Here is a 27,421-nt window from a genome sequence, read left to right as displayed (position 1 = left end):
CCGCTTCACTAGGGACTGCCCTTCAGTTTGCTTGACTCCAGCAGAAACGGCAGCAAACTCCCCGGTAAGGGCAAACCCCCCCGGTAAGGGCAAACCCCCCGGTAAGGGCAAACCCCCCCGGTAAGGGCAAACCCCCCGGTAAGGGCAAACCCCCCCGGTAAGGGCAAACCCCCCCGGTAAGGGCAAACCCCCCCGGTAAGGGCAAACCCCCCGGTAAGGGCAAAGCCTCCGGTAAGGGCAAAGCCCCCGGTAGGGGCAAACCCCCCCGGTAAGGGCAAAGCCTCCGGTAAGGGCAAAGCCCCCGGTAGGGGCAAACCCCCCCGGTAAGGGCAAAGCCCCCGGTAAGTGCTCCCTGGGCTGTTATCTCGCACATACAGGCCGGTAGAGCTCCCCGCCGGGGCTGCCGCGGGTCCCCAGCGGCGCCGTCCCCCGGAGGCGCGGGGGCTCCCCGCCGCCGGATCGCGCTGGCCATTGTGTCCCTCTCGCCGCGCCGTAGGCCCCGTCCGTTGCCATGGCGCCGGTGCCAGCGGCCTGAGCCCGCCGGAGGAGCCGTGGGCTGCCGTGTGGCCTCGAGTGGGAGGCCGCCGTTAGCCGCCCGGGCATGAGGCGGGGCCGGGGCCGGGGCCGGGGCCGCTCCTAACCGCCTCTGCGGGGAGAAGGTGAGGAAACGGAGGTGCTGCGGCAGCGGGAGGGGGCACCCGGCGCCTCCCCGGCCTGTGCCCGCCGCTGCCCGCTGGCGGAGGAGCCGAAGGGGCCAAGCTGACAGCTGCCTTAGGTGACTTGTGGCGACCTTGGCTAGCGAGCAGCCAGCTGCAGCTCAGCTCCTCCTCGCCGTCTGCGCTGCTTGAGTGAACCCTGATGGCTGGGGGATGGATTGGAGGACTTTGAAAGGTCTCTTCCCACCAATCAGTCCTGAGCCCTCGTAGCCTGGCATGGGCAGAACCCTGTGGGTCCTCCCAGAGACCACCCAACAACTGCTGCCAGCAAGGGCAGACTGAGCAAGGCCAAGGGCAGGTTGTGCACTTTGGCCACAGCAGCCCCAAGCAGCAGTGCAGGCTGGGGCCAGAGGGGCTGAGAGCAGGCAGGCAGAGAGGGCCCTGGGGGTGCTGTGAGAGAGCAGCTGCAGAGGAGGCAGCAGTGTGCCCAGGTGGGCAGCAGAGCCAGTGGCATCCTGGGCTGGCTGAGGAGCAGTGTGGGCAGCAGGAGAAGGGAGGATCTTGTGCCCCTGTGCCCAGCCCTGCTCAGGCCAGCCCTGGAGTGCTGTGTCCAGCTGTGGGCTCCTGAATTGCAGAGAGCTGCTGAGGTGCTGGAAGGTGCTGAGAGAAGGGCAGCAAGGCTGGGGAGGGGCCTGGAGCACAGCCCTGTGAGGAGAGGCTGAGGGAGCTGGGGGGGTGCAGGCTGCAGCAGAGGAGCCTCAGGGCAGAGCTGATTGCTGCCTGCAGCTGCCTGCAGGGAGGCTGTAGCCAGGTGGGGTTGGGCTCTGGTGCCAGGCAGGCAGCAGCAGCAGAAGGGGCCCCAGGCTGAAGCTGTGTCAGGGCAGGTGTGGGCTGGCTGTGAGGAGGAAGCTGCTGGCAGAGAGAGTGATTGGCACTGGCATGGGCTTCCCAGAGAGGTTGTGGGGTGGGTTGGAGCCAAGGCTGGCTGGGCACTGAGTGCCATGGTGTGGTTGTTTGGGCAGGGCTGGGTGCTAGCTTGGCACTGAGTGCCATGGTGTGGTTGGTTGGGCAGGGCTGGGTGCTAGGTTGGCACTGAGTGCCATGGTGTGGTTGGTTGGGCAGGGCTGGGTGCTAGGTTGGCACTGAGTGCCATGGTGTGGTTGGTTGGGCAGGGCTGGGTGCTAGGTTGGCACTGTGTGCCATGGTGTGGTTGTTTGGGCAGGGCTGGGTGCTAGGTTGGCACTGAGTGCCATGGTGTGGTTGTTTGGGCAGGGCTGGGTGCTAGGTTGGCACTGAGTGCCATGGTGTGGTTGTTTGGGCAGGGCTGGGTGCTAGGCTGGCACTGAGTGCCATGGTCTGGTTGCTTGGCTAGGGCTGGGTGCCAGGTTGGGATGGGTGAGCTTGGAGCTGCTTCTATGATTGTGTGAAACTCCTCCGTGGTTCTTCCAGCCTGAAGTGCTGTGGAGGTCTCTGTGCTCTTTGCCGCTACACAGGAGGGAGTGCTGGGCACATCTGGGGTGCACAGCACCCAGCCAGGAGCAGGAGGTGCTGTACCCTCCAGCACCTTCACACCTGGCTCTGTTTTCCACCATGATCAGGGGAGTGAGGGGAATCAGCTGCAAGAGAAGCTGCAGAGCTGTAAGGGCATGGCAAGAGGAGCTCTGTGTCTGGAATGTGACAAGTGGAGCCTTGCAGGTGGCTTCCTGCCTCCCTGAGGGTCTGCTGGCAGACAGGCACTGCTGTGGCAGGCTGTGGGATGGAGGCCACGGCAGGGCTGGCAGGGCTCTGCTGTGAGCCAGGCTGGCAGAGTTGGGGGGGTGAAGCCTGCAGAGCAGAAGGCTCCAGGGACACCTTCTGGTGGCCTTGCAATGCTGGGAGGGACTCCAGGAGAGTCGGGGACAGCCTTTGGAGCAGGTCCTGTGGTGGCAGGCCAAGGGGGGGTGGTTTGAAATGAGAGAGCTTGGGAGTGGAGAGGAGGGGGAAATGTTTGGCACTGAGGGTGGGGAGAGCCTGGCCCAGGCTGCCCAGAGAGGTGGGAGCTGCCTCCTGGCTGGCACCATGAGGTTGGTTGTGTCTGTGAGCAGCCTGCCCTGGCTGCAGCTGTCCCTGCTGAGGACCCTGAAAGGTCCCTTCCCACCCAAACCATTCTAAGCCTCAGGGACAGTTCAGGCAGGAGCTGCCTTAACTCAGCTTTAGTGGCAGTTTACAGCCCAAGTGTACCAAAGCTTTTTAACAAGGTGGTTTAGTTGTACTGAGTAACAAAACCCTTAGCCCAGCTGGTGCCAGGGGCTGCCTGGGCCTGGCTCCCCCACCCGGGCTCTGCTTAGTAGAAAGGAGACATTTGGACATTTCCTTCACTCATCTTCTTGTTCTCTGTGGCAGGTAGCTCAGGGGGATGCCCGAGCAAGTGCTCACCAACTTCTCTGGGGGAAGCATCACCTGAGGAGTAACTCCTGCTCACCCCTGACGAGCTCTGCCTGCCACGGGGCAGTGTCAGTGAGGGGTGCAGGCAGATGCTGCTGGCTTCGCAGTTAGGACTTCCTTGCTTCCAGCCTGCTTCTCGAGTCAACTGTAAGCACCAAGAGCTGCTCAGCACCAAGAGCTGCTCAGCAGCAGTCACATTCCCTTACCCACTGCTTCTCTGCCAGCTGACCCCAAAAGGCATTTCCAGCGCCTTGCCTGGGGCTGAGGCAGGACTGTTGGGGTGCCATCATCACCAACACCACAGGTAAGCCAGAGTGCCCTTCCTTTCCTTTCAGCACACTGCTGTGCAACTGAATTCAAACTGCTTAGCCCTGCTGGGTGTTAGCTTAACTCCCTGTAGTTGCTAAGGAGCAGCAAAGGTGGTGCAGAGGTCGCTTGAGTCAGCTCAGGTCCAGGGCAGCTTCCTGGTGCCCGTCTGTGATGCTGCCCCTGACCTGCTGCTCTGCTGTCCTGCTTGGTATCTGCATCCCCCAAGTTCTCTGTGAAGCAGAGCAGCCCAGCCCCTGTTCACAGCTCCTCCTGGCACTGTGGGAAGCAGAAAGCAGCAACTGATAATGCAGCAGGAGGAGCAATGGCTTCTGAGTGGGGAGCTGCTGTACAAGCAGGAAGGAGAAACAGCAGCAGCTCCCCAGGCACTGTTTTGACTCAGCTCTGCAGTTAGATCTTGTCCTTTCCTGCCAGGAGAGCTCAGATTTTAGGACAGCTAAATAATCAAGCTGCTTCCTCCGTGGAGGTCCTGCACGTGGCACTTAGTGCTCTGTTCCTCTAGGAACCTGTGGAGCAATTCCTTCTTTCCCCACTATTGTCCTGGAAGTTCACTTTCTCAGTTTCTAGTCCTTCTCCCTCTGTTGGGCCTGCCAAAGCAGTTCCTGTTGTGGTGGTACTGTGGTGTGAAAGTGCAGCTCCAGGCCAGGTGCTCCAGTGGGGCCACTGCCTCTCACCATGCTTCTGTGCCCGAGTTGGAAGGAGAGCTTGGCCTGGGAAAAAAAGATGCTCAGAGGCTGCTGGAGAAGCTCTGCTGTGGGCACAGGCTGGCAGAGTTGGGGCTGTGCAGCCTGGGGAGGAGAAGGCTGCAGGGAGAGCTGAGAGCAGCCTTGCAGTGCCTGAAGGGGCTGGAGGGGAGCTGGGGAGGGACTTTGGGAAAGGGCTGGCAGTGCCAGGAGGAGGGAGAATGGCTCTGAGCTGGGAGAGGGGAGAGGGAGAGTGGAGAGGAGGAAGAAATAGTTGACAGTGAGGGTGGGGAGGCTCTGGCATAGGCTGCCCAGGGAGGTTGTGGAGCACAGAAGCACAGAATGTGCACAGATCCCATTCTGTGCTTCTGTGCTCCACAACCTCCCTGGAGTTGTTCATTGCCAGGCTGGATGAGGCCTCGAGCAGCCTGTGCTGGTGGGAGGTGTCCCCACCCATAGCAGGGGGTTGGCACTGGCTGAGCTTTGAGATCCCTTCCAACCCATTCCCCAAACCCACAGAGCATTTGTTCTGCCCTCATCCTCAAGAGCCTTCTGCCATGAGCACATCCCCAGGGCACAGCTCCACAAGCCCTTTGCTCTGCCCCCTCAGGGAAGGCCTAGCTCCCTGCAGACTGGCACACCCTGCCTTCAGGCCTGGGCTGTTGCTCCAGACAGACATCAGCACCTCCTGCAGAGTGTGGCTTTGGCTTTTCATAGAATCATAGAATCAGGCAGGGCTGGAAGGGAGCACAAGGAGCAGGCAGTGCCAACCCCTGCCATGCCCAGGGACACCCTACCCTAGAGCAGGCTGCACACAGCCTCAGCCAGCCTGGCCTCAAACACCTCCAGCCATGGGGCCTCAACCCCCTCCCTGGGCAACCCATTCCAGCCTCTCCCCACTCTCCTGCTCAGCAACTTCCTCCTCCCCTCCAGCCTCACTCTCCTCACCTCCAGCTCTTTTGTCCTCTGTCCCTACCCCTCACACCCTGTGTGCAGTCTGCCCTTGGTTGTGTCACCATCTCAGCCTCCCCAGCGTCCTGTGCAGCTGGCAGCAGCCAGGCCAGGGCTCAGTGCCACGGTTGCTGTCTCACAAGGTTTCCTCTTGCCCTGTCTCCCCCTCCTGTAGATGAACATCTGCAAGAAGCCTCCCAACAAGATAGCTGCAGAGACTCTGGGCCGGGCTGCGGCGGAGCGGCAGGGCCAGCGCGCCCGGAGGAATGGCTGGAGCTGGCCCCTGCACCTCTTCCAGGTCACTGCCTGGCTGCTCTACCTCTTCTATGCCCTGGTGGGCTTTGGCATCCTGGTGCCCCTCCTGCCCCACCACTGGCTGCTGGCTGGCTATGTTGTATCCTTTGGTCAAGAGGAGAATTTGGGCTGGGATAAAATGTCAGGGAGGGCTTCAGGGAAGGTGATCAGAGGAGAAAGCTGAGCCAGGACCTAGCCTGGATCTTCTCTTGCCTGTGAAACCACTTCCTTTGAGATCCTACCTCTGCCCTTCAGCTTTGGGCAGGTCCTCACCTCCTGCTTGTCTCCTTCCTCACTCTCTGCTGGGTTTGGCTTTGAGGCTCTTCTGCTGCCTGCTTCTGCTGCTCTGTCTTCTTTCTGCATTCTCCAGCCGTGCTGCCGGGCTGGAAGCAGTCATGCTCCAAAAGCCCCTGTGGGGTGTGATGGGCAGCCATAGCTCACACCTTCTCAGAAGGACCTGGGTGGCAGAGGCTGAAGGGGAGCCAGGGGGTGCCCAGGTGAGCAAGAAGGGCACCAGCAGCCTGGGCTGGATCAGCAGTGGTGTGGGCAGCAGGAGCAGGGCAGGGATTGTGCCCCTGGGCTGGGCACTGCTGAGACCACAGCTTGAATCCTGGGCTCAGCTTTAGGCCTCTCACTCCCAGAAGGACATTGAGGAGCTGGAGCAGGTCCAGAGAAGGGCACCAAAGGTGGAGAAGGGTCTGGAGCAGAGGGCTGGGGAGGGGCAGCTGAGGGAGTTGGGGGTGTGCAGTGTGGGGCAGAGGAGGCTGAGGGAGAGCTCATTGCTCTGTGCAGCTCCCTGAGAGGAGGCTGCAGCCAGCTGGGGCTGAGCTCTGCCCCCTGGGCTCAGGGCATAGGAGGAGAGGACCTGGGCTGGAATTGTGGCAGGGGAGGCTTAGGCTGGAGAGGAGGAGAAATGTCTCTGCTGGTGCAGTGGTCAGGGCTTGGCAGAGGCTGCCCAGGGAGGTGGTGGAGTGCCCCTGGCTGGAGGTGTTCAGGGCCAGGCTGCATGAGGCCTTGAGCACCTCAAGGGGAGGTGTCCCTGCCCCTGGCAGGGGGTTGGGGCTGGGTGGTCCTTGAGGTCCCTTCCAACCCAGCCCATTCTCTGGAGCTCTGAGCCTGCCTTAAACACCTTCTACAGTCCTTAACTCTGTTCCCCAGTGCCCAGGGGTTTGCTTTCTCTACCATTTAATTGTCCATCTCAGTGCAGTCTCCATTGACCCTGCAGATGCAAACGTGAGAGACAAGAACTACCTGGGGCCTGTGGCCACCTTCACTCGTGGCCAGCATGCACACATCATCGAGAACCATCACTGCCACGTCTGTGACGTGGATGTGTAAGTGCCTGCTGGCCCCTTCCACACCACACCTCTCCCAGTGCTCAGGCTGGGATGGGATGGGAGCCTCTGGAGCACTGCAGCACCAGTTCAGGGTTCAGCTGGGTGGGTCCTGCCTGCTGGCAGGTGTCTGCATGGGCCTGCTCCCCTGCAGTGTCTGGGGCTGTGCTCTCCTGCTGCCCTCTCTGCACTGAAGAGGTTCTCAGGCACTGCAGCAGTGACCAGGGGGGCTGCAGGCAGGCTGGGGAGGGACTGCTCAGAAGGGGCTGTGGGCACAGGCTGAGGGCAATGGTTTGGAAGTGGAGCAGGGCAGAGTTAGGTTGGGCATCAGGAGGGAGTTGTGCCCAGGGAGGGTGGGAAGAGACTGGCACAGGCTGCCTAGGGAGGTGCTTGAGGTTCTGTCGATGGAGACATCCAGGCTCAGCCTGGCTGTGTCCCTGTGCAGCCTGCTCTGGCTGGAGCTGTCCCTGCTGCCTGCAGGGGGTTGCAGAGGATGCCCCCGGAGGGTCCCTTCAGCCAGGTGCAGTCTGTGGAGCTGTGCCAGCCCCCAGCCCCCTGCACCCACCCTGGGCTCACTTCCCTGCAGCAGTGCAGCTGCAAGCCCCTTGGCAGCACAAACTCCTTTTGTCAGAGCTGCTGCTCCCACACCCCCCAGCTGGGCACCGGGGGGCCCTGTGCCAGGCAGGGCCCTGCTGCTGGGGCACATCAGGGGACTGCCACACTCTGCCCTGGCAGGTGAGGAACCAGATGCCAGACCCTGAGGGGAGCCGACAGGAGGGCTGGGGTGCCATGGCCTCCCTGTGTGCCCAGCCCATCCCAACAGCAGGGGGTGGACAAGGTGACCTTGGAGGGTCCCTTCCAGCCCAGTGCCAGCTGTGGGGCTGTGGCTGAGTCCTCATCCCTGGAGGTGTTTGGCAGCTGCAGAGGTGTGGTGCTGAGGGCCTTGCTTTAGCACCAGCCTTGGCACAGCTCCAGAGTGCTTGGAGCCAGCGACCTGACAGGGCTTTGCCAACCCAAGGGCTTCTGTGCTGCTGTGCCTCTGCTCTGCTCCACATAAGGAGAGTTTGGGCTGAGAAGGAGCAGCTGTGTGCTTGTGCCTGGCCAGCTGCTGGCACACTGGCAGGAGGTGCTGGCATTGCTGACAGTAGCATCACATCTTGTGGAACTGGCAAAGGGCAGAGGCTGGGGAGCCCCAAATTCCCCCCAGCCCCCTGCAAGGCACATTTGGTGGTGTTTGGCATTGCCACCCCAGAAATGACCCTGTTGGGGCATGTCCAGAGGAGATCACAACAGTGACCTGAAGTTCTCTGCTGGGCACTGAGTGGTGCTGGACTCCAGGACCATGAGGCTGCTGGAACACTGCAGCAGGTTGCCCAGGCAGGTGGGGATGGTTGAGGTGAGGCTGGACAAAGCTCTGGGCAACCTGCCACAGCTCACAGAATGGCTTAGGTTGGCAGGGACCTCAGAGCTCATCTACTCCCAGCTCCCCACCATGGGCAGGGACACCTCCTGGCTCCACTCAGCTGCTCGAGGCCTCATCCAAATCCCTGCTGGGTGCAGGGGGTTGGACTGGATGCCCTTTGGGAGGCCCCTAAACCCTTGTGTGAGGGTGAGTGTGGCCAATCTCATTGGGCAGGGAAGGGTTTCTCACTGCTCCTGGGGGTCTGGGCTGATGAGAAGCTCAACAGGAGCCTGCAGTGTGAGTGCAGCCCAGACACAGCCCCGTGCTGGGCTGCAGCCAGAGCAGTGTGGGCAGCAGGGCAAGGGAGGGGATTCTGCCCCTTGGCTCTGCTCTCCTCAGACCCCACCTGCAGTCCTGGGGGCAGTTCTGGAGCCCCCAGCAGGAGCAGGACATGGAAGTGTTGGAGTGAGCCCAGAGGAGGCCACCAAGATGCTGAGAGGGCTGCAGCAGCTCTGCTGTGAGCACAGGCTGAGAGAGTTGGGGCTGTGCAGCCTGGAGAGGAGAAGGCTTGGAGGAGACTTTGGAGTGGCCTTCTAGGAGCTGAAGGAGGCTACAGGAGGGCTGGGGAGGGACTATGGACAAGGTCTGGGAATGAGAGGAGGAGGAGGAATGGGTTTGAAGTGGCAGAGGGGAGATTGAAACTGGATGTTAGGAAGAAGTGAGGGTGGGGAGAGATTGGCAGAGGTTGAGGGTGGGGAGACACTGGCAGAGGTTGCTCAGGGAGGCTGTGGAACACAGAATGGGATCTTTGATCTTCCCTGCTCCACGACCTCCCTGGAAGTGTTCCAGGCCAGGCTGGATGAGGCCTCGGAGCCCCCTGTGCTGGTGGGAGATGTCCCTGCCCATGGCGAGGGGGGGTTGGAACTGACTGAGCTTTGAAATCCTTTCCAACCTAAAGCACTCTTTGGTTTGCCTGACCTCTGGTGGGAGTGGGGTGGCAGGGGATGGTGGCAGCACACTGGCTGGTTTGACCTCTGGTGGGAGTGGGGTGGCAGGGGATGGTGGCAGCACACTGGCTGGTTTGACCTCTGGGTGGGAGTGGGGTGGCAGGGGATGGTGGCAGCACACTGGCTGACTGCAGCCTGTCCCTGCCAGGAGTGCCAAGTCCAAGCACTGTGGAACCTGCAACAAATGCGTCTGTGGCTTCGATCACCACTGCAAGTGGCTCAACAACTGCGTGGGAGAGAGGAACTACTGGTGAGAGCCTGGCAGTGTGGCACTGCAGCACACCACTGCAGCACACCACTGCAGCACACCACTGTCAGCCCCTTGCAGCTCCCTGCCCTCTGTGCCCAGCCACTTTGACTGGGTAAAGTCCGTCAGGAGAAAAAATGAGGTGGAGCAGTGCCAGTGGGAATTGTGATGCTCTAACAAGCAGGGGTCAAAGAGGGCCCCACAGGAAACCAGGCTGTGACAGGACAAGGGACAATGGCTCTGAGTGGAGAGGGAAGAGGAGGGAGAAAATGTTGGTAGTGAGGGTGGGCAGAGTCTGACACAGGTTGCCCAGGGAGGTTGTGGAGCACAGCAGCACAGAATGGGATCTTTGCTGTGATCTTTGATCCCATTCTGTGCTTCACAACCTCCCTGGAGGTGTTCAGAGCCAGGCAGGATGAGGCCCTGAGCAGCCTGTGCTGGTGCCAGATGCCCCTGCCCATGGCATGGGAGTTGGTCCTGGCTGAGCTTTGAGGTCCCTTCCAACCCGACCCATGCTGTGGATCTATGAGAACCACACTCAGGGTTTGGGAGCTGAACATCTCCCAGGCAGAGCAGGTACCCCTGGTGCTGGGTGTTAGGAGGAGCTTATGGGATGGTCCCTGGGTGTCCTTGATGCTCCTGAGAGCTGCAGGGGGAATAGAGCCATGGGCAGGCAGTTCCCATCTCTGGCACAGTCAGCATCCGGCTCTGTGCTCTCCCCAGGAGCCTGCCAGGTGGCAGCAGCACGGAGGCACCTCCGCTCCGGGCCAGCTTTAAGCTAATGAGGAGGTGACCTCTGATGGTTGCTTTGCTAATTACCTCCCTGCACTGAAACCACGTGGAGGGCCTGGGTGTTAAGTTGTTAAGGCCTGGGTTCCCCCAGGGTCAGGGCAGGCTGGGGAGCAGCCCTGAGCAGAAGGGCTTGGGGGTGCTGGGGTGCAGAGCTGGAGATGAGCTGGCACTGAGTGCTGCCAGCCCTGCCCTGCCCTGTGTGGGCAGCAGGGGCAGGGAGGGGATTCTGCTGCTCTGCTGAGCCTGCTGAGACCTCCCCTGCAGGGCTGGGGCAGCTCTGGAGTGCTCAGCACAGCACAGACAGGGACCTGCTGCAGCAGGGCCAGAGGAGGCCACAGCAGGGCTGGCAGGGCTGGCAGGGCTCTGCTGTGAGCCAGGCTGGCAGAGTTGGGGGGGTGCAGCCTGCAGAGCAGAAGGCTCCAGGGACACCTTCTGGTGGCCTTGCAGTGCTGGGAGGGACTCCAGGAGAGCTGGGGGCAGCCTCTGGAGCAGGTCCTGTGGTGCCAGGCCAAGGGGGGTGGTTGGAACTGAGAGAGGGAGCTTGGGAGTGAAGGGAGAAATGTTTGGCACTGAGGGTAGGCAGAGCCTGGCCCAGGCTGCCCAGAGAGGTGGGAGCTGCCCCCTGGCTGGCACCATGAGGTTGGTTGTGCTGTGAGCAGCCTGCCCTGGCTGAGTGCAGGGTCCCTGAAAGGTCCTTTCCCACCCAAAGCAGCCTGTGAGCTTCTGCCAGAGGTGGGGTTCAGTTGTGGGGGGTGATGTTGAAGGCTCTCCCTCCTCACCCTCTCTGCAGGCACTTCCTGAACTCTGTGCTCTCAGCTCTCCTGGGCCTTGGGCTCCTGCTGCTGGTTGCTTGCTACATCTTCGTGGAGTTCTTCCTGGACCCTGGGCTGCTTCGCTCCGACCAGCACTTTGATGGTACTTGCAGGACTCCTGCTGGCTGTGCTGGGAACCTGCCGACAGGCTCCGCGGGCGGGGGGTCTGAGGGCTCCCATCCTCACTCCCACGGGAAAGCCAGGAGAGGGCTTTGGGCAAGGGCTGGCAGTGCCAGGAGGGAGGATGGCTCTGAGCTGGGAGAGGGGAGAGGGAGAGTGGAGAGGAGGAAGAAAATGTTGGCAGTGAGGGTGGGCAGAGCCTGGCACAGGCTGCCCAGGGAGGTTGTGGAGCACAGCAGCACAGAATGGGATCTTTGATGTGATCTTTGATCCCATTCTGTGCTTCTGTGCTCCACAACCTCCCTGGAGGTGTTCAGTGCCAGGCTGGGTAAGGCCTTGAGCAGCCTGTGCTGGTGGGAAGTGTCCCTGCCCAAGGCAGGGGGCTGCAGTAGATCTCTGAGGTCCTTTGCTAGCCTGAGCCACTCTCTCAGAATCACTGGCTCAGCTGGTTGGCACCTGCTGCCAGCTTGGCACAAGCTAATTGTGCCCACCCCTGGCCCTCACCCTGGTGGGGACCTGACTTCTCATCTGTCCCAGCTGCTGCCAAGGGTCCTTACCCCCCCAGATACATCCAGCAGGAATGGGGGGGGTGTCTCCAGCAGCTGTCAGGGTGGTTGAGGTAAGGCTGCAGGTGGCAGTGAGGGTGGGCAGAGGCTGGCACAGGTTTGCCCAGGGAGGTTGTGGAGCACAGAAGCACAGAATGGGATCAAAGATCAAAGACCCATTTGGTGCTTCTGTGCTCCACAACCTCCCTGGAGGTGCTCAGGACCAGGCTGGATCAGGCCTGTGCTGCTGGGAGGTGCTCCCTGCCCACGGCTGAGCTTTGAGGTCCCTTCCAGCCCCACCCATGCTGTGGCTCAGGCTCCAGAGGAGCATCTCTGCTCAGCTGAGTGGGGAATCCATCCCCACGGAGCTCCTGCCCCTCCCTGCAGGCTTTGCAGGCTCAGGGTGGCTCAGTTCCAGCTCTCAGCTCTGCAGCTGGGAAGTTTAGTGGCAGTCACCAAGGTGATGCTGAGGCTGCAGCAGCTCTGCTGTGGGCACAGGCCGAGGGAGCTGGGGGGGTGCAGCCTGGGGAGAAGGCTCCAGGGGGACCTCTGAGCTGCTGCCAGAGCCTGAAGGGGCTGCAAGGAGGCTGCAGAGGAACTGTGCCCAAAGGCCTGCAGGGGCAGGAGCAGGGGCAGTGGTCTGGGAGGAGAGCAGAGCAGATGGAGATTGGATGTGAGGAACAAGCTCTGCCCCAGCAGGCTGCTGGAACACTGCAGCAGGCTGCCCAGGGAGGTGCTTGGGGCCTCATCCCTGGAGACATTGAAGGTGAGGCTGGAGAGGGCTGGGAGCAGCCTGCTGCAGGGGAGGATGTCCCTGCTGGGGGCAGGGGTAGGACTGGAGGGGCTCTGGAGGTCCCTTCCCACCTGCTGCAGGGGAGGATGTCCCTGCTGGGTGCAGGGGTAGGACTGGATGGGCTCTGGAGGTCCCTTCCCACCTGCTGCAGGGGAGGATGTCCCTGCTGTGAGCCAGGCTGGCAGGGTTGGGGGTGTTCAGCCTGGAGAGGAGAGGCTCCAGGGAGACCTTCTGGTGGCCTTGCAGTGCTCCAAGGAGCCTCTAAGAAAGCTGGGGACAGGCTTCTGAGCAGGGTCTGTTGTGGCAGGCCAAGGGGGGGATGGTTTGAACTGACAGAGGTCAGGCTGGACAGGGCTGGGAGCAGCCTGCTCCGGGGGAGGACGTCCTGCTGCCTGCAGGGGGCTGGGCTGGGTGTCCTCTGGAGGCCCCTTCCCACCCAAGCCAGCCCTGGGCAGGCTCCTGAGCTGCCTCTCTTGTGTTGCAGCGCTGAGGAACCGCACGGACTGCTGGTTCCTGTTCCTGCCTGCAGCTCCCCTGCAGACCCGGGCCTGGGCCCTTCTGCTCACTGCTGGCATCTTCATCCTGCTCAGCCTGCTGACAGTCATCCTGCTGGGCCATCTCCTGGCCTTCCACATCTATCTCAGTAGGTGTTTGCCTCTCCCCTGCAGCCTCACTTCCTTCTCCCCTGGCTCCCTCAGCTGCCTCTGCGCTCTGTGTCCCCCAGCAGATGCCCCTGAGCAAGGCTGCCCTGCTAAGGGCCAAGAGGTGACTTCAGCATGGTCCTGCTGGCTTGCCCCAGCCCCCTGCAATGTGGAGCTCCTCTCAGTGTTCTTCCCTCTGCCCCCCAGTGCTGCTGGGAGGGCCTAGTTCTGCCTGAGCCCAGAGGAGCTTGGATGGTGCTGAGCTGCACCCCAATAGCAGTGTCACAGCTTCAGAGCTGGCATCGGGCTGGATGGGCTGGGCACACAGGGAGGCCATGGCACCCCAGCCCTCCTGCTGGCTCCCCTCAGGGTCTGGCATCTGGTTCCTCACCTGCCAGGGCAGAGTGTGGCAGTCCCCTGATGTGCCCCAGCAGCAGGGCCCTGCCTGGCACAGGGCCCCCCGGTGCCCAGCTGGGGGGTGTGGGAGCAGCAGCTCTGACAAAAAGAGTTTGTGCTGCCAAGGGGCTTGCAGCTGCACTGCTGCAGGGAGGTGAGCCCAGGGTGGGTGCAGGGGGCTGGGGGCTGGCACAGCTCCACAGACTGCACATGGCTGAAGGGACCCTCCGGGGGCATCCTCTGCAACCCCCTGCAGGCAGCAGGGACAGCTCCAGCCAGAGCAGGCTGCACAGGGACACAGCCAGGCTGAGCCTGGATGTCTCCATGGACAGAGCCTCGAGCACCTCCCTGGGCAGCCTGTGCCAGGCTCTCCCCACCCTCCCTGGGCACAACTCCCTCCTGATGCCCAACCTAAGTCTGCCCTGCTCCAGCTCCAAACCATTGCCCTCAGCCTGTCCCCACAGCCCCTTCTGAGCAGTCCTTCCCCCAGCCTGCCTGCAGCTCCCCTGCAGGTATTGAAGTGCAGCTCTGAGCTCTGCCTGGAGCCTTCTCCTCTCCAGGCTGCACAGCCCCAACTCTGCCAGGCTGTGCCCACAGCAGAGCTTCTCCAGCCTCTGAGCATCTCTGTGGCCTCCTCTGGACCCTCTCCAGCAGGTCCAGGTCCTTGTGCTGGGGCCCCTTAGCTAGACACAGCAGTGCAGGTGAGGTCTCAGCAGAGCAGAGGGGCAGGATCCTCTCTCTCCACATGCTGAGGGCTCTGGGGGTGGCAGGGGGTGCCCGAGGAGCCACCCTATTTGGTGCCATCTGCAAACTTCGTGTGGGTGCCTCAGCCCCCTTGCCCAGAGCATTGCTAAAGCTCTTAAGGAGCAGCAGCCCCAGCTCTGATGAGGTGGAGCCTTCTGCTTTCCAGAGCCATTTCAGTCCTGCCTTACAGAGCTGAAGTGGGAGCTGAAGCAGAGGTTTCCATGGCACCTCCATGCCCTTGTCCAGGCCCACAGCCATTACCGTTCCTCTGGTGGCTGTGCCTGGAGCTGCCACAGCTTCATGCAGCACTGCAGAAGCACTAAGAGCATGGCCAAGCTGGGGCTGCTCCCAGAGGGTCCCTCCTGCACGGAGAAGGATCACTGGGTTTAAAGCACTGATGGGCAGAAGGGCCCAAATGACCCCAAGAGAGGAGCTGGGTGCAGCTGGCAGCCAGGGCTCAGAGTTGGAACCACTTCTGCCTGGCATCCTTATTGGTGCCCTTGATGCAGACACAGAGTGTGCTGGCAGTGAGCTCACAGGTGGCACCAAGTTGGGTGGCAGTGTTGATCACCAAGAGGGCAGGGAAGCTCTGCAGAGGACTTGGACAAGTTGGATCCATGGCCAGTGGTAATGGGAGGAGCTTCAGCAAGGCCAAGTGCCAGGTCCTGCACTTGGGCCACAACAATCCCAAGCAGCACTACAGGCTTGGGGCAGTGTGGCTGGAAACTGCCTGCAGAAAGGGACCTGAGGGTGGCAATGGACAAGCAGCTGAATGTGAGCCAGCAATGTGCCCAGGTGGCACAGAAAGCCAAAGGCATCCTGGCTGGCATCAGAAACGCTGTGCCCAGCAGGAGCAGGGAGGGGATTGTGCCCTTGGACTCTGCTCTGGTGAGGCCACACCTAGAGAGCTGTGTTCAGTTTTGGTCACTCAGCACAAGAGGCATGCAGAGGTGCTGGAGCCAGTGCAGAGGAGGGCAAGGAAGGGCCTGGAGAACAAATCTGATGAGGAGAAACTGAAGGAGCTGGGCATGGGTAGTGTGGAACAGAGGAGGTTGAGGGCAGACCTCATGGCTGTCTGCAACCACCTGCAAGGAGGCTGTGGAGAGGCTGCTGCTGGGCTCTGATCACAAGTAAACAGTGACAGAACAAGGGGGAATGGCCTCAAGCTGCAGCAGGGCAGGGTTAGACTGGACACAAGGGAAAGAGTGATCAGGCACTGGCATGAGCTGCCCAGGGAGGTGCTGGAGTCACCAAGACTGGCTGTGTTTGAAGGTGGTCTGGGGCCATGGCTTAGGGTGAGCCTTGCAGAGCAGGGCTGTGGGCCGGGCTGGGTGCTCCCGGGGGGCTTTGCCAGCTGGCATCTTGCTGTGGCGCTGCGGCTCCGTTGGGCAGAGCGGGGCTGGTCCTGTCTTTGCGTGCAGCTGGCACCGGGGGGCGCTCCGTGCCGGGAGGAGCTGCCCCTGCTCCTGCGCCGCCGCCGGCAGCTGCCTCGGGCTGCGAGACTCTGGCAGTGAGGAGCTGCTGCTTCAGCTCCACTCTGCCCCTGCTCTCCCTCAGCTCCAGACCGTTCCCCCCTGTCCTGGCTCTGGTCGCCCGCAGCAGAAGTCTCTCTGCAGCCTTCCTGCGGGATCCCTTCAGGTCCGGGAAGGCAGCGCTGAGGTCCCCCCAGTGTCTGCAGGCTGACGCCCCCAGCTGCCCGTCCGCGCTCGCAGTGCCCCTGCAGGGTCTGCGTTCCCGGGCTGCTGCTGCCAGCCTTGCCTGCCCTGACCTTGCTTCTCTCTCCCCTGCCAGTGTGGAACAAGCTGAGCACCTACGAGTACGTCCTGCAGCAGCGCCTGCAGCAGGTGAAGGAGTCCGAGCTGCAGCTGGAGCCCTCCCAGCTGCCCCCCACTCAGGTACTGCTGCTCCCAGCCCCTCTCAGCGCCAGCACGGCCTGGCCACGCTGCCAGCCTGGCTTCCCTTGGGCCACCTCCACACTGCAGAGGCAGCTGCTGAAGGCTGACTTGGGGTGTGAGCAGGACTGAGGCCTGGCACTCAGAGAGCACTCTGGGCATGGCAAGCACTGCTCTCAGAGGAATCCATGCCACCCACCCTCTCCCTGCACCACTAGGGCTGGCTTCTCTGGTGCCAGCACAGCTGTTCCCTGCAGTCATGGGGAGCTGCTCTGGGTGGGAAGCAGCTTTGGTAGACCTCAGAGCTGAGCTCCTGTTGGGCTGGTCCAGCTCCCTCACCTCTGGGTCCCCAAGCAGCCACACGGCTCAGCATGAAGGAAGGTGGCTGAAGAGTGGCACTGGAGGATCAGTGGGACTTAGAGGATCACAGGATGGTGAGGTAGGAAGGGACCTCTGGGGATCATCCTGTCCAACCCCTTGCCAGAGCAGGGGCACCCAGGGCAGGGCACACAGGAGCACATCCAGGGGAGTTTAGAAGCTCTGCAGAGCAGGAGACTCCACAGGCTCCCTGGGCAGCCTGCTCCAGGCCTCCAGCAGCCTCACACCAAACAACTTTCTCCTCATGCTCAGCTGGAACCTGCTCAGACCTGTTGGTCCTGCCACTGAGCACCACCCAAAGAGCCTGGCACCTTCACCCTAGCACCTGCATCCTGGCACCCACCCCTCAGGTACTTGCAGGCACTGCTCAGGTCCCCTCTCAGCCTTCTCCTCTCCACACTACCCAGCCCCAGGGCTCTCAGCCTTCCTCCACAGCAGAGATGCTCCAGGCCCTTCAGCATCCTCACACCTCCCCTGCACTCTCCCCAGCTGGTCCCTGTCTCCCTTATCCCTGGCTCTGGACTGGACAGCACCTTCTGTGTGACAAGGACATCTGAGTGGCTTCTGGAAGTGATCTCACAGCTCAGGACTGAGCTTGGCCACCAGAACCCAGCCTGGATTTGTGCCTGGGGTTGGCCCAACCCAGGTGCAGGACCTGGCACTTTGACTTGAGGAACTTCACATAGTTGGTACCAACTTTGTTGCCCTTCTCTGGACCTGCTCCAGCCCTCAATGTCCTTCCTGGAGTGAGAGGCTCAAAACTAAACTCAAGCTGTGCCCTCAGCAGTGCCAGCCCAGGGGCACAATCCCTGCCCTGCTCCTGCTGCCCACACCACTGCTGATCCAGCCCAGGCTGCTGCTGCCCTGAATGCCCACCTGGGCACCCCCTGGCTCCTCTTCATCTGCTGCCACCCAGCACCCCCAGGGCTGCCTTTTCTGCTGGGCACTTGCCAGCCTCTCTGCCCCAGCCTGGAGCCTTCCTGGGGTTGCTGTGCCCCAGGTGCAGGACCCAGCCCTGGGCCTTGTTGAACCTCATCCCATTGGCCTCAGCCATGGGTGCAGCCTGGGCAGAGTCCTCTGCACAGCCTCTCTGCCCTGCAGCAGACCTACACTGCCACCCACTCTGATGCCAGCTGCAGACTGCCTTGGGGGTGCCCTCAGCCCCCTTGCCCAGAGCACTGCTAAAGACCTCGGAGGGCACTGAGAACATGGAAGCCTTCAGCTTTTCATGTGCATTTTGTGTCCTGCCTTTGAGCAGCAGAACTTGGAGTTGAAGTTTCCATGGCAACCAAAATATTTGGGCCTTGGTCTCACTGAGCTTTGCTTACCATGAAGATGAAAACAATCACAACCCTTTAATCACTTCCTACTGGCTGAACTTTGATTGAGCCTGAAAATAGAGCTGGATGGGGCTGGGCTCTGTGTGCCTGTGTGGCTGGGATGGAGTCATTCACTCATCTGCTCTCTGTGCTGCTCCTTATCACAGACACGTGGGGAGAAGGAGCTCTGTGTTTCAGGGAGGGCCCCAGGGAGCAGGAGAGGGCTGGATGATGCTCAGTGATATTGTGAAGGGGAAGGGGAAAAAAAAGTGAAGGCAGCAGCTCTGCCTTGTGCCTGACATAGCAACCAGAGCTAAACACAAACAAACAGCCTGGAGGACAGCAAGTGCCTTGCCCCTCACAGCCTGCAGCCTTCTGCAGCCTGAGCACAGAAAGCCTTTGTCACTCAGCTAAGGGCTGCAGGCAGGACCTGGGAATCCTCCTCTGCCACTCTGCCTTTGCCTGTGCATTCAGTGCAGGGGGGAAAAGGAGCTGCTGGCTTCTGAGCCTTCCTCCAGCTTGGGTGCTGCTCTTGGCTCCCTTGTGCCACTTTTGTCTGTGCTTCAGACTCTGCTCTCTTTGGGTTAAAGGATTCTTGTTCAGTTGTAGGCTTCTTATGTGCTGTTTAAATCCTCCTCAGCACCTCCCCAAGCCCTGCTCTGGCACGCTTGGGTGGTTCAGATGGCCCAGAAGCCACCAAGCTGGCACAAATACTCCAGAGGTAACAAAACACCTGGCACTGACCCTCTCAGTTCATTGCAGAACAGGATGGAGGAGGCCACAGCAGTGCTGGCAGGGCTGGAAGGGCACCAGGAGACACTGCCTGAGCTACAGGAGTGAGTCAGGGACTTCTCCTTCCCTCACACTGAGGTTTTCATCTCCTTAAGTGGCAGAGTCCTGCTTGTAAGTGCAGGTCACTTTGTTCTGCCAAGGAGCAAGGGGTAGGCTGAGAGGAAGTGGCCTTAAGTTACACCAGAGGAGGCTTAGCTTGAACATAAGGAATGATTTCATCCCCAGAAGGGCTGTGAAGCTCTGGAGCAGGCTGCGATGGAGTCTCCATCCCTGGAGAGCTTCCGAAGCCATGCAGATGTGCTGCTGAGGGCTGTGGATTAGTGGTGCCCTGGCAGTGCCAGCCAGGTTGCTGCTTGGACTGCATGGTTTAGTGGTGCCCTGGCAGTGCCAGGTTGCTGCTTGGACTGCATGGTTTAGTGGTGCCCTGGTAGTGCCAGGTTGCTGCTTGGACTCCATGATCTGGGGGAGAGATTTCCCAAGCTAAACTAATTCTAAAGTGGGTGAAGTGTGGCTGGGGAAGGGGGAAGAAGAAGACATCTCTGGAGTGAAACTCCCTCTGTGTCCATGCTGCTCCCCAAAATGCTGACCCCCTCCTTGCTCTCTTGTTGGTTCCTTTGCAGGAAGCAGGCTTGGTGCTGGCCCAGCCTGGCAGTGCTGACCCTGGCAGCCCAGCAGAGGAGTTCTCAGCAGCAAGACAAGGGTGAATAAAGTCATGGCTGGGAGGCTCTCAGCAGCAGGTGGTGGAGGGGAGTTCAGCCCCTAAGACAAAAGGGCCTCAGGAAGAGAGGGGGCAGCGGTTTTTGGAGCCAGGCCTGGTGGCATCTGTGGTTCAGGAGGGTAAATTCCTGCAGGAAGGGACCTTAAAGGCCATGGGCAGGGACAGCTCCCACCAGCCCAAGGTGCTCAAGGCCTGATCCAGCCTGGCCTTGAGCACCTCTAGGGAGTTTGTGGAGCACAGAAGCACAGAATAGGATCAAAGATCACATCAAAGATCCCATTCTGTGCTTCTGTGCTCCACAACCTCCCTGGGCAGCCTGTGCCAGGCTCTGCCCACCCTCACTGCCAACAATTTCTACTTCTTTCCACGCTCACAGCCATTGTCCCTCAGCCTGGCACTGCCAGCCCTTGCCAAAAGTCCCTCCCAGACTGGTTTGGTCAGCAGGTTGCTCAGAGCCCCAACCGACCTGACCTGGAATTGTTCCTCCTCCTGTTAACTGCTGTCCCCGGGGGAAAGGGGAGAGGAAAACCTTCCCATTCCACACAGGAAAAAGTGGCTGCTGGGAATGCTGGGCTGGGAAGGAAGTGCTTGGGCTCCGTGCAAGCAGAGCAGGGCTCAGGTGTGCCCCAGGGGAGGCAGCTTCTACATCTGGGCTGTGCTTCAGCTCTTCAGAGCCCTGCGCCTGCCGCCACCAGGCTGACCCCGGCAAGAGCTCTCCTGACCTCCCTTCTCCACACTCCCTGCTCCCTGCCCAGGTAAGCAGCACACTGCCAGCACAGCACACTGCCTGCTCAGGTAAGCAGCACAGTCCCAGCACAGTCCCTGCTCAGGTAAGCAGCACACTGCCAGCACAGCACACTGCCTGCTCAGGTAAGCAGCACAGTCCCAGCACAGTCCCTGCTCAGGTCAGAAGCTCAGTCCCAGCACAGCACAACCCCTGGGCACTGGGACCTGAGGTCTCCTCCTTCCTGGCCTGTACCTGCAGGGCACTGTGTCCAAGTGGCCTCTCCTGTCTCAGCCCAGAGCTGTGCTCAGGGCCTGCAGTGCCCTCAGCCCAGCTGGAGCTCAGGGGCTTGCTGTTGCATTGCCAGCCCAGTGAGCACTCTGCTACCATGAGAGGCTCTGCAGCATCCTGTAGAGCAAAGCCCAGCAGTGTGTGCAGCCAAATCTGGAGCTGCCCTGGGTGGTGTCTGGAGGGGAAACCTGAGCCTAGGAAACATCTCTTCAGGTCAGCTTTTCTGCCCTCTTGGTGTTCAGCTGTGCCCAGATGCCCAAATGGCAGCTGGTGCTGATGGCCTCCTTTTCTCCAGGCTAATTAATCAATGTGGTGTAGCTGGTAGGAAAAATTGCTTTTCAGCTGGGGTTTGCAGGAGCTCTGAGGCTGTTTTCTGCTCCACCCTTCTGCTTTGAGAATACAGGAGGGGATCAAATATGTCTGCAGCTGGCACCAGAGTGGGTGGCAGTGTGGGTCTGCCGCAGGGCAGGGAGGGTCTGCAGAGGGCTCTGCCCAGGCTGCCCCCATGGCTGAGGCCAATGGGATGAGGTTCAACAAGGCCCAGGGCTGGGTCCTGCACCTGGGGCACAGCAACCCCAGGAGGGCTCCAGGCTGGGGCAGAGAGGCTGGCAAGTGCCCAGCAGAAAAGGCAGCCCTGGGGGTGCTGGGTGGCAGCAGCTGAAGAGGAGCCAGGGGGTGCCCAGGTGGGCATTCAGGGCAGCAGCAGCCTGGGCTGGACCAGCAGTGGTGTGGGCAGCAGGAGCAGGGCAGGGATTGTGCCCCTGGGCTGGCACTGCTGAGGGCACAGCTTGAGTTTAGTTTTGAGCCTCTCACTCCAGGAAGGACATTGAGGGCTGGAGCAGGTCCAGAGAAGGGCAACAAAGTTGGTACCAACTGTGTGAAGTTCCTCAAGTCAAAGTGCCAGGTCCTGCACCTGGGTTGGGCCAACCCCAGGCACAAATCCAGGCTGGGTTCTGGTGGCCAAGCTCAGTCCTGAGCTGTGAGATCACTTCCAGAAGCCACTCAGATGTCCTTGTCACACAGAAGGTGCTGTCCAGTCCAGAGCCAGGGATAAGGGAGACAGGGACCAGCTGGGGAGAGTGCAGGGGAGGTGTGAGGATGCTGAAGGGCCTGGAGCATCTCTGCTGTGGAGGAAGGCTGAGAGCCCTGGGGCTGGGTAGTGTGGAGAGGAGAAGGCTGAGAGGGGACCTGAGCAGTGCCTGCAAGTACCTGAGGGGTGGGTGCCAGGATGCAGGTGCCTGGGATGGGCACTGCTGAGGGCACAGCTTGAGTGCTGGGTGTCTAGGAAGAACACTGAGGGCTGGAGCAGGTCCAGAGAAGGACAAAGGTGGGGAAGGGTCTGGAGCAGAGGGCTGGGGAGGGGCAGCTGAGGGAGCTGGGGGTGTGCAGTGTGGGGCAGAGGAGGCTGAGGCAGAGCTCATTGCTCTGTGCAGCTCCCTGAGAGGAGGCTGCAGCCAGCTGGGGCTGGGCTCTGCCCCCTGGGCTCAGGGGATAGGAGGAGAGGACCTGGGCTGGAATTGTGCCAGGGGAGGCTTAGGTTGGCCATGAGGAACAATTCCTTCCCCAAAGGGTTGTCAAGCCCAGGGCAGTGCTGGAGTCCCCATCCCTGGAGGGGTTCCAGAGCTATGGAGCTGTGGTGCTGGGGGCCATGGGTTGGTGGTGCCCTGGCAGTGCTGGGTAAGGGTTGGGCTGAAGGATCTGGGAAGTCCTTTCCACCCACGAAGGATGTGACTCTGGTTCTGTCCCTCCTCCTCACTAAGCCCTGGAGGAGGAGTTCAGAAGGGACAGGAATTAAGCCCTGCCTGAGGCTCTGCCCTGCCCTGACTCCTTCTCCTGGGCCGCTTAGGTCACTTCACAGCCACAGAAGAAAGGAAGAAAGAGGACACAGAAGGCTCCTTCCTCAGCAGTGGGCAGCAGAGCTGGGACCCCGCCCAGGCCTTGGGCCTCACCCCCAGACCCTCAGCCAGGTGAGAGTGCCCCAGGCAGCTTCTCTGCTTCTGGAGTGGAGTTCTGGTCGCTGGGACACGGAGGTGAAATGTGTCTTGGGGAGGCAGCAATGGCAGAAGGTCTCTTGCCTAAGGAAGGACAATGAAGGCTCCTGAGGGCTTGGGGATGCTCTGCAGGGGGCAGGCTTTGGTGCACTGCTGGCTGGAGAACTCTGCACAGTTTCAGACCTGGGGCTGCTGGAGAAGAGCAGCCCCAGAGGGCAGCTGAGCAGTGCTCAGCAAGAGCTGAAGGAGCTGTGGGGGCAAGAGACTGGGGCCAGACTCTGCTCAGTGGTGCCCAGGGACAGAGCAAGGGGCAGTGGGCACAAAGTGGCACCCAGGAGGTTCCCTCTGAGCAGGAGGAGAAAGTTGCTTGGTGTGAGGGTGCTGGAGAGCTGGAGCAGGCTGCCCAGAGAGGCTGTGGAGTCTCTGCAGAGCTTCCATCCCAGCTGGGCACTGTGCTGCTGGGCAGGCTGCTGTGGGTGCCCTGCTGGGGCAGGGGCTTGGAGTGGGAGGTGCCAGAGGTCCCTTCCAAGCCCGTGCTGGGGTGCCTGGTTGCCATGGCAGTCCTGGGCTGGGCAGGGTCTGGGTGGGCTGAGGGATCTCCCACTCCTTAAGCTTTCCTCTCTTCCCACCCACAGCCTTCCCAGCCACGGCTGCTGCCACCTCAGCTGCCAACAACCTTCATCTCCGTGTGCCAGCTTTTGCTCTGAGACCTGCTGGGCCTCCCAGCAGCATCAGCCTGCTGCAGGCAGCAGAGCCTGCAGCTGAGCATCCCTGGGTGCCCACTGAATCCATGGATGAGCTTCCTGTGCCTCAGACTGGCCTTGGGAGCGTGACCCTTCCTGAGCCTCCTACAGACAGCTCCAGCGCCCCCCAGCACTCTGCCGGGCACACGGAGAAGCCCAGAGGCGGCAGGAAGAGGAAGCTGTCAGCTGGCCACAAGGCCAAGAGGAAGAGCTGCCAGCAGGACAAGCAGGTGGCAGATCTGCACCTCCTGCCCAAGCTCCCTGCCGTGTTTGTGAGCAGGAGCAGTGGGGAGCCTGGGGGCCCTCAGGCGCAGGCAGGGACCGCAGCAGCGAGCGGCACGGGGGCAGAGAGGCTCCCTGCATGAGGGACAGGAGTGCAGCTTCTCCTCCTGGCAGGGCTCCAGCAGCAGCCTCCCTGCGGCTGGTGCTGCCCAGCCCGGCGGCGGCGGACGGCTCCCTGCAGCGCTGCCGCTGCTGCCCCTCCCGCAGCCAGCAGGACCTGGCAGCCCAGTCCCACGCTCCTCACCAGGAGGGAACGGTCTGCCGGGACAAGCCTGCCCTCGCTGCGGTGCCAGCCCTCCGGAGAGGGCTGAGGAGCTCCTCCCTGCACCGTGTGGTTGCCACCAGCCTGCAGCTGAGGCTTTTCTGCACTGACCACAGGCTTTGCCTCGCTGCAGGCTGGGGGCAACCTTGAGGGCAGGAGGAAGGGAGAGCTGGAAGAGCTTTCCAGAAGGAAAGGGCTGTCCCCTGCTGCCACGGGAAGAGCAATGCTGCAGCTCTGCTGTTCCCTGGAAACCAACTCCCCCCACCCCCCCCCCCTTCCTGCCCCCCCGGCAGCCTTTGGGCCATGCACAGGGGCTTCAGGTCAGGAGTAACCTCAGGTCTGCCCTCTCCCTAAGACCACTTTCCACTGTGCACCCTCAAGCCAAGCCCAGCACCAGCAGCATGGTTTGACCATCCAGTGCCAACTCCCTGCCATGGGCAGGGGCATCTCCCACCAGCCCAGCCTGGCCTGGAACACCTCCAGGGAGGTTGTGTGCTCCATAACCTCCCTGGGCAACCTGTGCCAGCCTCTGCCCACCCTCACTGACAACAATTTTGTCCTCCACTATCAGTCTCCTCGCTGCCAGCTCAAAGCCATTGTCCCTCATCCTGGCACAGCAGCTCAGGGCAGCCCCCAGCAGCTTAGGGCAGCCCCCAGCAGCTCAGGGCAGCCCCCAGCAGCTCAGGGTAGCCCCTGACAGCTCAGGGCAGCCCCCAGCAGCTCAGGGCAGTCCTCAGCAGCTCAGGGCAGCCCCCAGCAGCTCAGGGTAGCCCCTGACAGCTCAGGGCAGCCCCCAGCAGCTCAGGGCAGCCCCCAGCATCTCAGGGCAGCCCCCAGCATCTCAGGGCAGCCCCTAGCAGCTCAGGGCAGTCCTCAGCAGCTCAGGGCAGCCCCCAGCAGCTCAGAGCAGTCCTCAGCAGCTTAAGGCAGCCCCTGACAGCTCAGGGCAGCCCCCAGCAGCTCAGAGCAGCCCCCGACAGCTCAGGGCAGCCCCTGACAGCTCAGGGCAGGCCCCAGCAGCTCAGAGTGTTGCCCAGAAATGGCTGAGAGCAGGACAGGAGGTCTGGAGTGAGCTGTTCCTTGGGTAGTGCCAAGCCAGGCCGGGCAGGCAGGGCTCCCAGCTACGATGCCCAGCCCAGCTGGTGCCCCTCATGCTGCCTTCTGTGCCGCTCTCAGCTCCACCCAGAGTCCACCCAGAGCTTGAGGCTGAATTTTCTCCCAGAGAGCTGCCTTCAGCAGAGGGGCAGGAGGGTGTCTGGAGCTGGGTTGGCCATCAGGAGGAAGCTCCCCACAGTGAGGCTGCTGGAACACTGGCACAGGCTGCCCAGGGAGGTGGTGCTGGCCTCAGCCCTGGAGACATTCAAGGCGAGGCTTGAGGTGGCCCTGAGCAGCCTGCTCTGGTTGGGATGTCCCTGCTGGCTGCAGGGGGTTGGACTGGGTGAGCTTTGGAGGTTGCTTCCCACCCAAACCATTCCATGGTTCTGTGCTGGAAGCCTCCCAGCCCCTGGGCAGCTCCTCGGGCAGCAGCCAGTGCTGGCAGCTGGCCCACAGCACGCAGTGGGCATGCCAAGGAGTGCTGCTCTCCGTGGAGCGGGCACAGGGCCCCTGGCAGGAACAGGAGCTCAGAGCTGAAGCTGGAGCTGGGAAGGCCTCCCTTGGCTGAGGGGCTTTGGGGGCAAGTGTGGCTCATGGCCAGCACCATCCAGGCCCAGCACCCCCTGGGACAGTCCTGGGGAGGGGCTGGCAAGACAGCATCGACCCAAGGCTGTTGTGGGAGCCTCTCCCGGTGCTCTGCTGGCTGAGCTTTGCCTCCTGCCTGGGCAGCCTTCATGGACCTGTGTGAGACAAAGGGAAGGCTTCTGTGGCTGCCGGGGGCAGGTGGCAGGAGGGGCTGGCCTGGGGTCCTGCTCCTCAGCGCTGCCCTGGCTGCTGTGCCCAGCGGTGCCCTCTGCGTGGCACCCAGCCCGAGCAGCAGCAGACTGCAGAGCCCAGGTGGCTCCTTCCAGTTGTGTCTCCTCACACCTGCTGCCACCCGAGGGAACTCCAGCCTGCAGGAACGCTGGGCCGGGGGTTCCCGAGGCTTGGCAGTGCCTCCGCACGGCAGCCAGAGGGGATGCAGACCTCAGCTCTTGGCTGGCCAGTCGCAGAGTGGTGTCTGGAGCTGTTCAGCAGCTCTGGCCCTGGTAAACTTTTCTATGCCCGTGGCTGCTTTGTCTCCTCTGCTTTGCAGCAGCACTCAGCATCCTGCTTGGTGCTCCCCCAGCCCCTGCCCCCTGCTGTCCCACTGCTCCTCGCACCTTGGGCCCTGGGAGTGGGATGCCAGCAGTGCCTGATGCAGGGCCCCGGGGGTGCCAGCTGGGACCTCCCTTCTCCAGGAGCTGACTGCAGCCCAGGTCCTGCCCCGCAGCAGGGTGGATCTGAGTGTCCTCAGACATGTCCTGAGGTGGCAAGTCCTGGGCACAAGCTGGGGCATGACTGTCTCCAGGGGCTCACCCTCGGCTTCAGCACTGAGCTGTCCTCCCTTCCCCAGGCTCTGCTCCTTGCCTGTTGGTCCTACTGAGAGCAGCCTGGGAGCCTCACATGCCCCTGCCACACCAGGACACCCCCCTCGGGAGGGTCTCAGTCCCCAGGGTCCTCAACAGCCAGTGTGGAGCCGCTGGAATGGTCCTGCCCTGCCCTGCCCTGCTGTTGGAGACCTTGAGGACCCTGCCTGGGGAGTTTCCCTGGGGGGGGAGAACCTTCCTGCTGCCTGCAGCTGAGCTGTGGAGCTCCACCAGGTGCTGCAGGAGGCAGAGCAAGGGAAGGCTGCAAACCGTACAGGGCTTCATCCATGCTGGGCAGCCTGGTGCTGAGTGAAGAGCCAGGCCCAGGCAGGATGCTGGACTCTGAGCTGCTGAACCTCCTGGGCAGCAGCCAGGCCCCTGTGTGCCAGGCGCTGGTTGAACCTCCTGGGCAGCAGCCAGGCCCCTGTGTGCCAGGCGCTGGTTGAACCTCCTGGGCAGCAGCCAGGCCCCTGTGTGCCAGGTGCTGGTTGAACCTCCTGGGCAGCAGCCAGGCCCCTGTGTGCCAGGTGCTGGTTGAACCTCCTGGGCAGCAGCCAGGCCCCTGTGTGCCAGGTGCTGGTTGAACCTCCTGGGCAGCAGCCAGGCCCCTGTGTGCCAGGTGCTGCCCACATGGCAGGAGGAGTTCAGAAGTTGCAGACTTCTCTCTTGCAAGGAGAGGCTGAGCCCTGGGGCTGAGAGCCTGCGGCAGAGCAGCCCCAGAGGGCAGCTGAGCAGTGCTCAGCAACAGCTAAAGGAGCTGTGGGGGGCAAGAGGCTGGGGCCAGACTCTGCTCAGTGGTGCCCAGGGACAGGACAAAGGGCAATGGGCACAAACTAGTACCCAGGAGGCTCCATCTGAGCAGGAGAAAGTTTGGTGTGAGGGTGCTGGAGGCCTGGAGCAGGCTGCCCAGAGAGGCTGTGGAGAGCTTCCAACCCCGCTGGGCACTGTGCTGCTGGGCAAGCTGCTGTGGGTGCCCTGCTGGAGCCACGGGGCTTGGAGTGGGTAATGCCCAGAGAGGTCCCTTCCAAGCCCAGCCATGCTGGCACTCTGTCATACTGGGCACCCAGGAGTGACACTGGTGAGACTGGGATGGGTTCAGCTCCTGAGAAGGGCTCCCTGCTCCTGTGGGTTCCCAGCAGGGCTGGAGCTCCACGAGCACAGCCTCGCAGCTGAGCTGCTCTGTGCTGGGACAACCTTTGCCAGGTGCTGCTTTGCACCGCAGGCTGCAGGCTGCACAGCCCCAGCTCTGCCAGCCGGGCACACAGCAGAGCTTCTGCAGCCCTCTGACCGTCTTGGTGGCCTCCTCTGAACCCTCCCC

General features: G+C 61.8%; 1 protein-coding gene across 5 annotated transcripts; it reads left to right on the top strand.

Moving 5' to 3' along the window:
- Positions 1-609: 609 nt before the first annotated feature.
- Positions 610-25,764, top strand: ZDHHC1 (zinc finger DHHC-type containing 1). Of its 5 annotated transcripts, none has more exons than XM_064160638.1 (12): positions 610-659; positions 3,039-3,384; positions 5,217-5,435; positions 6,494-6,669; positions 9,227-9,328; positions 10,908-11,032; positions 12,872-13,030; positions 15,960-16,063; positions 19,170-19,249; positions 19,932-20,022; positions 22,141-22,249; positions 22,909-25,764. In XM_064160638.1, the coding sequence occupies exons 3-12, from the start codon at positions 5,217-5,219 to the stop codon at positions 23,379-23,381; spliced, it is 1,638 nt and encodes a 545-aa protein (XP_064016708.1). In that variant the 5' UTR covers positions 610-659; positions 3,039-3,384; the 3' UTR covers positions 23,382-25,764. The 5 variants fall into 5 exon arrangements, with proteins under 5 accessions (XP_064016708.1, XP_064016706.1, XP_064016710.1 ...); XM_064160636.1 differs by having other exon boundaries at positions 22,129-22,249; XM_064160637.1 differs by lacking the exon at positions 610-659 and adding an exon at positions 2,316-2,351 and having other exon boundaries at positions 22,129-22,249.
- The last annotated feature ends 1,657 nt before the right edge of the window (positions 25,765-27,421 follow it).

This window comes from Pogoniulus pusillus, chromosome 20, assembly GCF_015220805.1.
Source record: "Pogoniulus pusillus isolate bPogPus1 chromosome 20, bPogPus1.pri, whole genome shotgun sequence".
In the NCBI taxonomy this organism is placed as follows: domain Eukaryota; kingdom Metazoa; phylum Chordata; class Aves; order Piciformes; family Lybiidae; genus Pogoniulus; species Pogoniulus pusillus.
Note: the sequence above shows the minus strand (reverse complement) of the source record. Positions and strands in the feature narration are given on the sequence as shown.